At 39.4% G+C, this 14977-nt stretch overlaps 1 protein-coding gene across 1 annotated transcript; it reads left to right on the forward strand.

Annotated features, from left to right (window-relative positions):
* The first annotated feature begins 806 nt into the window (after nt 1-806).
* LOC138593605 (excitatory amino acid transporter 3-like) lies at nt 807-14281 on the forward strand. Its single transcript, XM_069664677.1, has 10 exons — nt 807-936; nt 2150-2290; nt 3661-3753; nt 5361-5577; nt 6766-6873; nt 8412-8534; nt 8659-8853; nt 8986-9120; nt 10777-10858; nt 14219-14281. Exons 1-10 carry the CDS (start codon nt 807-809, stop codon nt 14279-14281), a joined length of 1287 nt encoding a protein of 428 aa, XP_069520778.1.
* The last annotated feature ends 696 nt before the right edge of the window (nt 14282-14977 follow it).

The following is a 14977-nucleotide window of genomic DNA, read 5'->3' on the forward strand; positions in this document are numbered from 1 at the left end:
AAAATGGGAGCAAAAACAAGAATGTTGCATTTATATTTTTGTTCTGTGCATATTAGCTTATGCTAATATGCTGCAATGTAAGCTAGCGTGACTTGCAATAAGATTGACGTTTCAGATTGAAAAAACAGCAGACAAAGTAATTACGCTGTCTATGACCAGTATAATTAAACTGACTAGACACAAACAAATAAAGCATATTTGACAGCATAGTTTACTCACTTTGTTCAGGACCGCTGGCGGATCCGCCCCCGAGTCGACTGCGATCTGGGAAGTCACACGATAATATCATATACTGCAATATATTACAGCTGTAGAAGGTAACATTATTAAAACTAATTTCTTGTCATATTTGCTCAGACTGTCACTGTAAACATGAAGTAGTACATGAGAGAGTTTCCTCTGGCTCCTACAACTGCTCTTAATGGCATTGGTAAGAATCATAGGCGTGTCCACAGAAGCCTGAAGGATCAGTATGGCCAGCTAGATGTTTACATTCTTAGGTCACGTGATTCTCATATTTGTCATTAAGCTCTTACATTCAAAATCTGTTTCAAAACAAAACACGAAAAGAGCAAAACATTTCTTGCGGCTCATCTCTTGCTGTCTGTTCTGGTGAGTACTTTAATATTATTAATTCATTCAAAAAGAGCCTCGTGAGTTGATTAGCTTGTAAATTAACGCTGCCTAAAGGTGCGCAAATAAAATATTCAAGTGTCAGTAAATTGTTTTGATAGCTCTCTGCCAATATTAGCTGGCTAATGTCAGTTTTTTTCCATTTTTAGTTTAACTAACTCTACATAAAAATTATGAACAACAATGTAACTGAGGAGGATGAAGTCTCTGGACACGGCGGCTGCTGTGGCTGGATGAAGACATGCTGTGATTGCATCCAGGAGCATGCATTTCTGATTGCAAATCTGTCAGCTGTTGTCATGGGTGAGTATTGACTGATTTTACATCAAAAGAACCACCAACCATTTATGTTGGTTGATTTGTAGGTTGGTTTGTGTAACGGTTAACGATAGTAATATTGGAAACTTTGATACAACAACTGTACTAGCAAAAATGATCTACACAAGAGCATTTATGAGTGACTAAAATTGAAAATAAATCTTCCATTTTGAAAACAAAAACATGCCACATTCTGTTTCCCGGGTATCCAGAGCATCCTTTGACCCATCAGATTTTGTGCATTTTAACCTGCTTGCAAAGTAATAAGGTAGAGTCGTATACTGTGAAGCTTGCTGAAAAGAAGACATACAAAGATACAGAGGGTTCAACGTTGTGGGACACAGACCTACAATCTTCTACAACAGCTCCATCTAGTGGACAGTTAAATCATAACAGTTTCCTCAAAAGGATGACCACAGTTATAAGTAATTATATTACTTATTGTTTGTATGAATTATCGGACTCAATAGTTTTCACACATGATGTCGGCGTGTCAGATTAGCTTAATTATTAATATATTTCAAATCTTTCTGATTTGTATGTTTAAAAAGAGCTGCAACAACAACAACGGCCCGGGAAACATTTCAAAATAAAAGCATTGTTTACAAACGAGGGGAGTCAGAATTCCACATCGGGCTTTTACTTTGAAAAAGCATAGTGGAAGTGTTGACCTGCTTTACTCTTCATGCCTGTGACTTTTACTACAGGAAGAGATGTTAATATTGCTGTCAGAGATCAATAGGACTCATCACAACTTATTTTCACTGTGTATTTCAAAGTGAAGACTCATGTTTTCATGCATTTCAAATGAAAATGAACACGCAGCCGTCACGTACACGCCACGCTTCCAGTGTTACAGACAAAAGCTCACATTGACCTGATGCGGTTAGTCACATGCTACGTTTTGACCTAGCCTTGTTATAAAGTTTCTTGAGTTAACTTTGGTTATGATTTGTATATATCTATATCTATATAAATAAAATGTGATTAATAATAGGTCAACAAGAGAAACAGAGAGATATTATTGTGTGACCTCAGTTTAACATACGTCTTATTGTTCTAGATTGTTCTTATTGTTTGACTGGATTATAAATTTCAAGTTCTATCATTGTTTTATGTCTATTATGTTTTATTTTCCCAGCTACGATAACTCTTTCCTGAGCTCAATTATCAATATGTTTTTGTTTTTGTCTCACAGGTATTTCTCTGGGAATTGTTGTCAAGTTGTGCTTCACTTTGTCTGAATATGACAAATTATACATCCGCTTTCCAGGAGAGATTATGTTGAACATGCTTCAGAGTGTGACTGTGCCACTCATTGTTACGAGTGTGGTTACCGGTAAGCCAATCGCTTCACATCCATCCCGGTGACTGACTATTTTCCAATCGTATTTTTATTGCCAGTCTTCACACTTATTGTCCGATTTGCTTTTGCAGGTCAATTAAAACTAATTGGTACCTCTTAAAACATTTGTAAAACCTTGAATATTTTGAAACCTACAACAGTTGCTTGTGTACTCCCATTTTTGTTTGTCCTTCATGACACATAGATACATTTATTTATTTATCACCACTAACAGCTTAACAATTTATCAGAATATAGTCTCACTGTAAAAGGCCTGGAACATTGTTTCTCGAGGGATGAGGGTCTGGTTCATTTTTGCGTCATAAGTTTTTGTCTATTTCTTGCCACATATCCTGGAACATCAACAGAAAAGTTCTGCTTTACGCTTCACCTTGTCTGGTCACAGTAAGTGAAAAATAGGCTTAATCACAAGGTGGGTGAAACTCGGCGCTGTGGCTGTTGTACACAGAGGATGTGCTCGCTTACTTTATGTGTACACCAAAATGTTTGGCCTGCTGGTTGACTCTAAATTAAATATTATTTACACTCATTGATAAAGTGAACACCTTTTAAGGCTGAAGCCTCATAAAGATTTGTGTGTTGTTGTAGAGGTTAGGAAATCGCAGAGCTGTTTAGAGCTGTGGCTCAGTGGTAGAGTCGGTCGTCTTTCAATCGGAAGGTCGGAGGTTCGATCCCCAGCTCCGTCAGGCTACATGTCGAAGTGTCCTTGGGCAAGACACTGAACCCCAAATTGCTCCCGGTGGCATAGCCAACGGGTATGAATGTGATATCTGATTGACAATTGGGCACTTTACGTAGCAGCCTCTGCCATCAGTGTGTGAATGGGTGAATGTGATATGTAGTGTAAAAGCAGCTTTGAGTGGTCGCAAAAGACTAGAAAAGCGCTATATAAGTACAGTCCATTTTAGTTTGTGTTGCATGTATGATGGTTGTTGTTTGGTTGTGGGTTTACATTAAAGATGTTCATTAAAGTAAAGTACTTTTTCATGTAAATAAGTGTCTGTTAAGTCACTATCTATCACCGAATGAGGTAACACAATGGTGATTGAGCCTATGGTCCACTGAGGAAAGCCTTTGCATTTGCAGTATATCGTATTATTATGGACTGGGTGTCTGTGGTGACGGGTAGTTTCAAGTATGATCTGAATAATACTTTCCATCTGACACATGTGGTCTCACAGTCATAGTGTATGTCTCGACATAATCCCCACAGAGGTCTCAATCAACACACCTAAACTCATTCGTTATTTTGTATATAATTGCATTTCCTCTAACTATCTTAATGACATTACCATTATGTAACCCTCGCATATATCCAGTTCTCTTTGTTGTTGTTTTTCTAGGAGTTTCTGGTCTCGGCATCAAAGCTTCCAGAAAGATTGCTCTTCGTGCTACAGCATACTTTGTCTCAACAACTCTACTGGCTGTGACCACCGGTAAGAAAAGCACGCTGTACATTGACTTGATCAGGATGGGAGCCCTTTTTATTGTTCAAAACATGTGATCTGAGGAATTTAAACATTTCAGTGTTACTTGATCACTAAATATCCTCTGTGACCAGTTTAATATAGATTTTTCAACCAGGTAATAAATGTCATAAGTTTATCCTGGTCATCTTTAGAAATGTGTTTTTCTCTCCATGTCATACACACGTTAGGCCTTTCTTGCAGCGCTGCATTTTGACTCATCATGGAAGGAGAAATACAGGTGTTATTAAAGGGGAATTCTGGTTTTATTAAACTTGGGATCTGTTTTTACATATTTTGTGGTTAAAATGACTAAAGGGTTGCCTCAGTATTCAGCTGTGAGACTGGCTTTAATGGCTGCAAAGTTATTTCATGGGAAATGCACCCATTCAAAATATATCCTCATTTAGTGCTTAGTTTTTGCACTCTTTTTTACCAAGTTTACGTCAGGAGATCGGAGAGTGAATTGTTCAGGTTTAGCCTCGCGGAGCAAATTTGTGATCTTTGCTTTTCATGTGTGTTTTTATCTTTACATTTTGTGTTGTAGGGTTAATACTGGTAATGTTGATCAAGCCAGGAGTTTCCCATGCTATCAAAGAGCCTGAGACATATGATGAGGAGTCCTCCTTCACTCTTGCAGCACTTTTGGATATCATTTGGTGAGAGCAAAGCTTATATTCTGACGTCATGAAATCATAGATTATGTATGTCATGTGTTCTACAGAGTTAGACATCTCATTGTAGCTGCATATCTTGTGTGGTTTGTCAACATTTACAAAGTTACTGATACTGTGACTTTTGTTTGTTGTTAAAAGGAACATCTTCCCAGAGAACCTCTTGAGGGCCTGCTTCCAACAGGTACACTTGCATGAAGGTGTACTAGAGCAGGGATTCCCAAAGTGGGGTGCGCAAGCTACCTCTCTGGGGTGCGCGTAAGGAAAAATTAATTACACAAGTGGGATTTTTCACTTGAGAATCCTCAGATGGATCCGCTTTTTGTCCCCGTGATATGTGTCTGAGCCTGTGTATGTGTCAATCTAGTTTTTCTTTACTTGGTGGATCGTGTGTAACTTTCTCTCAAGATGGGCCAATCTGCCTGTGCGTTTCTCCTCGCCCTCATTCATCTTCTTTGCTCCTTAAAAGTGAGGACTTGTGCGTCAGTTTGTTGCAGTGTAGTTTCAGTTTCGAATGTAAGAGCGCCTTGATCTGTTGTTTATTTTGAATATCTTGATTTGTGCAGAAGTAATCTTGATGTCTTTAATGCGCCTATAAATAGTGTTTTGTTTTTTTTAAGTGTCGGGGGTACATCCACCCGGTTGGGATCTAGAAGGGGGTGCATTGCATAAAAAGTTTGGGAACCGCTGTACTAGAAGATGCACTATTCATGTCCATTATTTCCTTGTTATATTTGTCATATGAAATCATTGTTTTTCTATAGTTCAGTACAGAAATGGTGGAGGTGGAAATTGAAGCAGATGGGCAAAACTCTATCCTGGAAACGGTAAAACTTTGTCTCTAAGTCACTATGAAAATCATTTTATGAAGTTTACATTTAAATGACCGGTTATCCTCCTCAGACCAATGTTCTTATGAGTTCCTCATCTTGTTACAGAATGCAACAGAAGTGCGGACGGTGGGTCACTATGTTGAGGGGGCCAACATTTTGGGGCTGATTGCCTGGTCTTTTTATGTCGGCCTAACCCTCAACAGTATCGGGACAGCAGGGGAGGCATTGGTCTGCATCCTTACTGCTCTCAACGAGGCCATAAAAATGCTTTTCAGCCTGATACTGCGGTAAGGTGAAACATCATAACATAACATATATATGATTCCCTTTCTCCATATTTTAATGTAGAGTAGGAAATTAATTTTGGGAGCACTTTCTGTTGTAGTTGTTTAAAATGATAATCTTGAAGATTTTCATTTAAATAAATGTCTGTTAAGTCTCTATCTATCGCCGAATGAGGGAACACAATGGTGATTGAGGCTATGACCCACTGATGAAAGCCTTTGCATTTGCAATATATAGTATTATTATGGACTGGATGTCTGTGGCAACTTTCGCTGAAAAATATCACAAGCGGCGCCCAGTTAAAACCCGTAAAAACCCACTCGCTCCTTCCTCTCTCACTCGTTCATGAACAATGACGGCTCCTGTTGCATTCACTGGTCTTCTCGTAAAATCATCACGATATAACAGTTACTTGGCCCAACTTGTGCATTACAAAACCCTCTGACTTTATAGTGTCTTAATAAACAAACATGATGTAGTTTATGTTCATCTGTCAGTGCTTGAAACATCTGTGAATTGGCTTTGTATGCTCGCCTGCAATATTTCTGCCCCACTTTCGTTCGTAATCGGGTCGTAACGTTCACCAGGACCATTCTGGTTCATGAGTGAGTGATTGAGAGACACATTCGGTCAAGTGATACGTTATGTAGTTCTCCGAACCAATGACACGGTCATTTGACATATACAGCCCTCCTCCAAAAGTCTATTGGCGAGTGCTCACATTAATCAGTCTGGTTTTCTAAAAGGAAGGAGGGAGGGATTGGGAAGCCGCGAGCAGAGCAGAGTGAACAGCAGCAACAAGGCAATGCATGGAACTGAACGGATCACTCCGTTCACTAAAAAGATTAGTTATTTTTGAACGAATTGTTCATGAGTGAAATATCTCTACTACCTACATCAATCAATCAAATTCATCAAATTTTATTTGTATATCCGAATCATAACCAAAGTTATCTCGACACTTTACAAACAGAGCAGGCGTAGACCGTACTCTTGGTTATGTTATTTAGACAGATCCAACATGAATCCACCATGCGCAGTACTTTGCAACATGCACCTACGACTTCTGATCGCTGACTCGTTCTTGCTGTTTGTTTTTTCTTTCAGTTGCATTCTCCAGTTTTAAGTTTGTTAAAAAATAACCCTTCGGCAGATTTCCTTCATCTTTTCTTTTCTTGGTTGTCTTCTAGCTTTTTGCCCATTGGAGTCATGTTCATGATTACAAGCCATATTGTTGAAGTTCACGACTGGGAAACCATCTTCAAACTGGCAAAGTTTATGGCCGTGGTTTTTATCGGGTATGTTCACCTTACATTTTTGGCACACATTTACTGGTATTTTAGCTCAGGGAATTAACCTTTCTTCATGATTTCTGATTCTTTTAAATGTAGCAACAGCTGTAAATGACTTTTAATGGTCGGTTGCCAAAGAAAAAATATGTCATACTAAAAAAAACAACAACTGGGCCTTCAAAGCAAAACTATGGGATTTTTCATTCTTATAGAAGAAGTGGAATTAATCAATAAAAGTCATAGCTTATATAGGCTAATGTGAGCAAACTTTGGATTGATGTTGTCGTTCTACTCCTTGTGCTAGAGTTGTGTACATCATGTTTTAGCATTAGCATAACCAGCTTATCTTTGCCTCAGTGTCAGCTGTTCAAAAAGATTTAATAGGCATGCATGAAATAATAAATGAAAGAGGGCCTGTAACTCTTTTTTCACCATAACAATCATGACAATAAAAGGATAAAAGAGTCACTAAAGGAGCAATTTGCCCTGGGAAAACTCTGTCAGTCAAAGCTGGTGTTCTTTGTAATCCATAGAAGCAATAATATTTGAAATTGGCACCATAGCTGTGGAGAAAGTTATACAAACAGCTCGGGGTTTCACCCATTCTACATTCCTACAACACCCAGCATGCATTGTGCCCTTCATATGAAAGGAACGTCCCAGCGAGAGATGCTGGAGTGAAATACTACAGTTTCGCTGCAGGCAATGGCTCAGAGCGGTACAGAATCCGAAACACGACAAGAATATACCTGTGGATCGTATAAAAAATCTTCAGGTCTGCAGTCTACATTTCAAACCTGACGATTCTTAATGAGACATGACATCGGAGGCGAGTGCACTAAATCGAGGAAGTGTAATTTAGTGAGCTCCCTGGCCTCCGCCAGATGACGCGTTTACATAGACTGGCGGAGGTTTTCCAGGGCCCATTGGAGAAGCGGATAGCGTCCTCCACATGCACAGAGCGAAAATTGCGTTTTTTTCTTACCATAATGGCATTAGCTCCCCATTATAGCATGATAGGACTGAGGTTGTAAATGAGCGAACTGGCCCTTTAATTCAAATTATTCAGAAACGTTTTATAAAAAGCAGTATCTAGCTAGAGTTTATAAACACTAGCTACAGTTAGCCTCCACAAGCTACTGGTCATTTCAGACGAAAAAGGACCATAACAACAAAGTGTAATCGACAGCCAAGGGTCCATTTTGCTGCCTGTTAATTAAACATTGAGTCCGACTACCTCTTTCCAAAGTTACATAAGGTCCCTTTAGGAGTTTTGCCCAGGTCAATATCCGTCTGTTTACCTGTTCCTTTGGTGTGTATTTTTCTAAATACTGTATATTTCAATAATTATTTTGTCATTCTAAAATCATATTTATTATTTCTATTATCATTATTCTTATTGTTGAGTATAATGAGTGTTAAAGCTTTAAATATGTCATTTAGAGTCCAGCTTGTCATCTGCATTATAACCAAATGTCCAGCTCTAGCTGGTGTGAGTAATTTGAGTTAATGAGAATTGACTTTTCTTTCATTGTGTGTTTCAGGCTCGTAGTCCATGGAGCAATAGTTCTACCTTTGATATATTTCCTGTGTACGAGACGTAGCCCCTTTGATGTTTTTAGGGGGGTATCTCCTGCTTTACTGACCGCCCTGCTCATCTCATCCAGGTAAGATGATGCAACAGGGTAGCATCACAGAGAGCTATGAGGTCATGACCACTGATTGTTTGCTGCCCACATCTATAACCTTTCCATAGGAATAGTGAACTAACAAACATTGTGTCTCTCCAAGCTCTGCCACACTGCCGCACACTTTCCAGTGTTGTGAGGATCGACTCAAGATCGACAGAAGAATCACTCGCTTCATGCTGCCCATTGACACTAACCTCAACATGAATGGGACTGCCCTTTATGAAGTGGTCGCAGCAGTTTTCATCTGTCAGCTCAACCACATCCATTTAAACCTGGGCCAGCTAATCACGCTCTTGTAAGCTCCTGTTCCTGTTCTTCAGAACATTATAGCTGCAACTGTTATTATTGGATAAAAGTACTATTAATATATATTATACTATATTATATAATTGTACAGAACCTTGAAACCTTTATTATATTCCTGCAGGGTAACATCAGTAGTGTCCAGCATAGGAGCAGCAGGGATCCCAGCGACAGGAGCAGTGACCACTCTCTTTGTGCTGACGGCGGTTGGTCTACCTGGAACGGAAGCCGCCATTCTGGTGGTTATAGAGTGGCTCCTGTAAGTTCAGTCTGTGAAACAAAATGTCTAGTGATAGATTACCACGACTGCTTCTGGACAGTTATTCACCAAGTAAACATCTGTAGCACTGTCACAATCAAAAGCAATTAACTACTTCAACTGAAGTCACTGTAACATCACAAACTGTAAGGTGATTTCAAGTGCAAACGTTTTTGGAGGCCAAGAAATATAAATAAAGTAGATGCTACTTTGAACATCAGCTCGTTAAGTCAACCCAGGGTTTCTATGAGCGCGTTCACATAAAAGGGGCGTTGTCTGGTGCAAATGACTGAATGAATTTTACAAACTCAGAGCAAACTCTGATTTTAGAAAGACATGAAGAAGTTACACATAATCCAGACAGAAATCCACTGAGCTGCAGCGGCTGAATGCAGGAAGGACAAACAGCAAAGAAAGCAAAGACTGTGTAAATGAGCAAATATAACCAAACCACTGCTCCATCATTAGAGCACCATATATTTATTGTAACATTTGTGTTACATTAGATTCATAGTTTTGGTTCGTTAATGTAGATGTATATCAGTAAAGCTCGATGAATATCTTTCATGAATATATTTCATAAAAGACGGTTAACAGGAAGTATTTTACCGCTCTCTCTCCCTCCTCCCTTTAACCATCAGCTCACAGAGCTCCTGAATCAAGAGACCTGATTGGTCAGTGGGTGGTGTTTATTGTTTAGGGGCGGCTGTGGCTCAGTGGTAGAGTCGGTCGTCTTTCAATCGGAAGGTCGGAGGTTCGATCCCCAGCTCCCTCCCTACATGTCGAAGTGTCCTTGGGCAAGACACTGAACCCCAAATTGCTCCCGGTGGCATAGCCAACGGGTATGAATGTGGTATCTGATTGACAGTTGGGCACTTTAGGTAGCAGCCTCTGCCATCAGTGTGTGAATGGGTGAATGTGATTTGTAGTGTAAAAGCAGCTTTGAGTGGTCGCAAAGACTAGAAAAGCGCTATATAAGTACAGTCCATTTACCATTTAGTTCAGGTTGATCTCTTATCTCCAACATAACCTGCTCCGAGGGAGGTTAGGTGTTCAGCATAAGTTACCATGGTGATCTACCCCGGTGATCTACCCCGGTAAGAAGTGAACCACCTTCATAGTACTAAAAACTCAGAGTTGACCCTGTTGTTACCTCAATAAGCACAAATCCTGCTTTGTAGTATTCCCCCCTGGTGTAATCGGAAGGTTTGTGGTTTGATTCCCAGCTCCTCTAGTCCAAAGTGTCCTTGGGCAAGACACTGAACCCAAAATTGCTCCACAAGGCATAGCCATCGGCGATGGGTAGCTTGACAGTTTGTACAGCAGCCTCAGTGATCAGTGTGTGAATGTGTTTGTGAAGCTGGGGAAGCTGACAGTAGTTTAAAACACCAAAGTCAACGATATATTTGTGTAACACACAATTACACAAAATAACAAACTGTTTGAGGCAGCAGGAGACAAGCAAATCCCTTTATTATTATTATATATATATATTATGTTATATATATTTTTTTTTTTTAACTTTTTTTCTGAATGAGGTCTGGTGGCTTTGCAGAGAGCACTGTAACATCTGTTAGTAAATCTTTGTAGGTGTCCTTTCTGTAATGTTGTAAAGTCAGTATGAATCAATACATTTCCCTGCTTTGTCCCTCCCAGAGATCGCTGCAACACTGTCATTAATGTCTTTGGAGACTGCATTGGTGTGGCGCTCGTGTACCACGTGTCAGAACAAGAACTGGCGCAAAGCAGGTAAGCTGCAAATGTAAATATTCTCAGTGTTGTTGTTTTTTAGAATCGGTCGCCTCTCAATTGGAAGGTTCGGGATTCGACTACAGCTACAGTCACATGTCGAAGTGTCTTTGGGCAAGACACTGAGCCCCAAATTGCCTCTGCCATCAGTATGTGAATGTGAGGGTGAAAGTGACATGTAGTGTAAAAGCACTTTGAGTGGTCAGAAGACCAGAAAAGCACTATAATAGTAATAATAATGATGATAATAATAATAACAATAATAATAGATTTATTTTATATAGTGCTTTAAAAAGTACTCAAAGACACTTTACATGTTAAAATAACAAAAAAAAAAAAAAAATAGCAAATAAGCTATATAAGTAGCTTATTTATATAAGCTATAATAAGCTATATAAGTACAGTGCATTTACCATTTATTACAATGTGGAATAGGGGACAGGTAGTGTAGGAAAAATCTGACTCCTAAAAAAAATCAAATATTCTGATCTCAGTAACACCTGGTGGCGTTCAGCAACTGTCTTTTTTCCAGTTTGTCTCATACCACTGATAATGGTGTTGTGCCTTCCCTTGCTAGGACGAGTGACATGGATGATCAGGGCCACGAACTAAGGGAGATACAGGTTAGCTACAGCACCTCGGACTGATGATTACATCTTCTACACCCCGCCCGAAAGCCTACAGGAGAGCAATGATGAGGAGTCCAGCCAGGATGAAGAGGAGACCAGAGTCTAGGACTCCTAGACTAGCCGCTAACAGAGATTGCGAGCGTATAATATAATAATTATAAATAATAATATATTTTAATTATAAAATAATAAATAATTATAATATAATAAATAATAAAAAATAAATAAATAATAAATAAAAGAATAAATAATTATAATATATTTTTTACTGTGAGCAGTGCGTTTTCATGTCCATACAATTAACAATCATACTTTTTAATTTTTTCTTTCAAAGTAATAATCTCGAAAATTTTAGTTACTATCTACCACGAAATGAGATAACACAATGGTGATTGAGCCTATGGCCCACTGATGAAAGCTTTAGCATTTGCAGTATTATGGCCTGGGTGTCTGCTGGGTGTGTCCATCAGCCAGCAGTGGTTGGTCTGCCAGAGAGGGTAGGCGGAGCTAAGTGGCTGCATTTCCGCTTTTTGTAAATGTTGCGAGTAAACAGTAATCAACTACGGCTGATCAGACACAGAAAAGATCGATGACTACAGATACAACTTTAAAAAAATAAGTGAAAATCCAAATCATAACCAAAGTTATCTCAAGACACTTTACAAAAAGAGCAGGTCTAGACTGACTCTTTGTTCTTTAGAGAGAGACCCAACATGAATCACCATGAGTAGCACTTAGCAACATTCGGCACAGTGGCAAGGAAAAACTTTGAAACCTCGAGCAGAACCAGACTCATGTTGAACATCTGCCTCGACTGGATGGGCCGAACATGGGATAGAAGGAGATGCAGGATAGAGACAGGCAAAGAGAGCAACAACAACATATGTTCTTGTTACATCATCATCATCATCATCATCAACATCATCATCAACAACAACTTTAGGTACCACAAGCAGGCCTGCATCCTGGGAGCGCAATGTTCTAGAGGGTTAATATGGCACTATGAGCTCTTTAAGATATGATGGTGCCTGACCATTGAGAGCTTTGTAAGCTCTGCACTGGCTTCGAGGCTAATACAGGAGAGATGTGATCTCTCTTCCTAGTTCTTGTCAGCACACGTGCTGCAGCATTTTGTACCAGCTGCAGAGTTTTTAGTAACTTATTAGGGCAGCCTGATAGTAACGAGTTACAATAATCCAACCTGGAAGTAACGAATGCATGGACTAGTTTTTCTGCATCGTTTTGAGACAGGATGTGTCTGATTTTTGCTGTGTTGCGAAGATGAAAGAAGGCTGTCCTTGATATTTGTTTTATGTGGGAGATGAAGGACATATCCTGATCAAATAGAACTCCCAGATTCCTAACAGTAGTGCTGGATGCCAGGCTGATGCCATCTAGGGCAGCTATATCATTAGAGAAAGAGTCTCTAAGGTGTTTTGGGCCGAGCACAATAACTTCAGTTTTGTCTGAATTAAGTAGCAGAAAGCTTCTTGTCATCCAGATCGTTATGTCCTTAAGGCATGCTTCTAGTTTAGATAGCTGATTGGTTTCGTCTGGCTTCATTGATAAGTATAATTGAGTATCCGCCAGGGTTGTTCCTGGCTCAGAATGGGCCTTTGGGGGGTTGTGATGCACAACAGCATAATTGATCCGTGTACAGTACAGGCAATAAGTCTCTGTTACCTTATTTGATAGAAATCTATGCATTACCTGTTATTTCTGATCATTTGGTTAAAATGTCTATTATGCATGAGTCAAACAAAAGAATGTCATCCACATATAACATTAGTTTGTGACATTTGTCTCCAATTAGAATGCCTGGAAATGCAGGTTCTTTATGGATAGCCACTGCTATAGCGGTTCAAGCACAACTGCAAAAAGTAGAGGGAAGAGGGGGTACCCCTGTCTGGTGCCTCTTCCCAGTTAGAATGGAGAGGAGATAATTCCATTAGTAAGCACAGAGGCCTTGGGGTGAGTGTATATGAGAACAATCCAGTCTATGAACTTGTTGCTGAAGTCAAAACACATCAAAGTGCACAATATGAAGGTTTTACTGATCGCACCAACATTTGTGGCTCCACCAGAAGAAAGAAAAGAGAAACACCTCTAAAGAGGAGGTAATTAAAATTGTCCAGTAAAACGTCCAGTAATCATCTTCTCATATATCCATAATAATAAATCCTCAATTAAACAAGGGAGAAAGTCAAGTTGGCGGTCGGCAAGAACGTGATGAGGGGAGAGGATGAAATCCTCATTTTCAAGGGCAAAGAAACGGAGGCCTCAAAAAAAAACACAACAACAGATTATCCCAGGGAGCGAATGTAATCCAGGGCCTTTTTATGGTCATCAAGCAGCGGGAACCCTACGCTGATCTAACGGTGAGCACTGCCGGATTTGACATCTCAATTTATACAATTTACAAACCGGAACACCTGGAACATTCTTCAACATCTTGACTACACCTTAATACAAGGTAGATGCCTTTACCTTACCGAGTCCTGCCTCCCTCTCCTCCTCTCCTTTGCATTCTCTTTGTCTGCATCCTTTGTCGTTTCTCTGGCTGCAGTTTTAAAGTTTTATCCAGGACGTTTGAAATCAGAAGCAGAGCCACAGCTTAACCCTGCAGGTCTCACCGAGGTTAGATTATAAATGCAGAGCTGCATGAATCAGGCAGGTGTTGAAACTCAGGGCAGCTGGTGCCCCCTAGTGGAGAACCACAGGAAAGACTGAATATTCTATCTCTCCTCTTTGAAATTAGTTTATTCCATGTCAACCACTTGTGATTTTTAGTGACACTAAAAGACAAATTAGCAAAAAAGTTTCTGGGATTTAACATTTTTGAAGCCATAATATAGAAAATATATTACAACGCTGAGCTTCTACTTTCATTATTTTGCATTGTAAAAAACATGTATGTGTCAGGCGACAGCCTAATAATAACTCAGATACAATCTCACTTCTACAGTTTTCAGAATGTTTTATTGCATATCTATTCTACCATAGTGCATAAAGTACCAGTTCAAATATATAACATCAGGTTCATTAATATAGAGATGGTGCACCACAAAAGCAAACACTTTAATACTTATAATAAATAAAAAAACAAGGTCAATTCTCACAATTGTACAGTTACAGTTTTGTTGCCATGGCTACAGTTAAAAAACACAACTTTGGTCCTTTAAACACAAATAGTTCCTGACACATGTGAGTGCATTCTTGTTGGAAACATGGCTGGGATTGTTGACAGTTTTGGCTGTAGGTCAAATTTGACTTCCTGATGATTTCTGCTGAGCCAAAGATTGAACTGACAGATCCTATAACCAGTCCCTCCAGGAAGTTACAGTGTTCACGAAAATTCAAACAATTGCTGCAACTTTTCCACAAATTTGACCAATCATCATATTTCCCCACACGTGAAGTCATGTACGTCACCAAAATCACTTCTTTGATCTTCAAAATATTGATCCCTGAGGTCTGAA

The sequence above is a fragment of the Semicossyphus pulcher genome, unplaced genomic scaffold (genome assembly GCF_022749685.1).
Source record: "Semicossyphus pulcher isolate SPU_LCO1_2020_fin unplaced genomic scaffold, fSemPul1.0.p SCAF_16, whole genome shotgun sequence".
Lineage (NCBI taxonomy): Eukaryota > Metazoa > Chordata > Actinopteri > Labriformes > Labridae > Semicossyphus > Semicossyphus pulcher.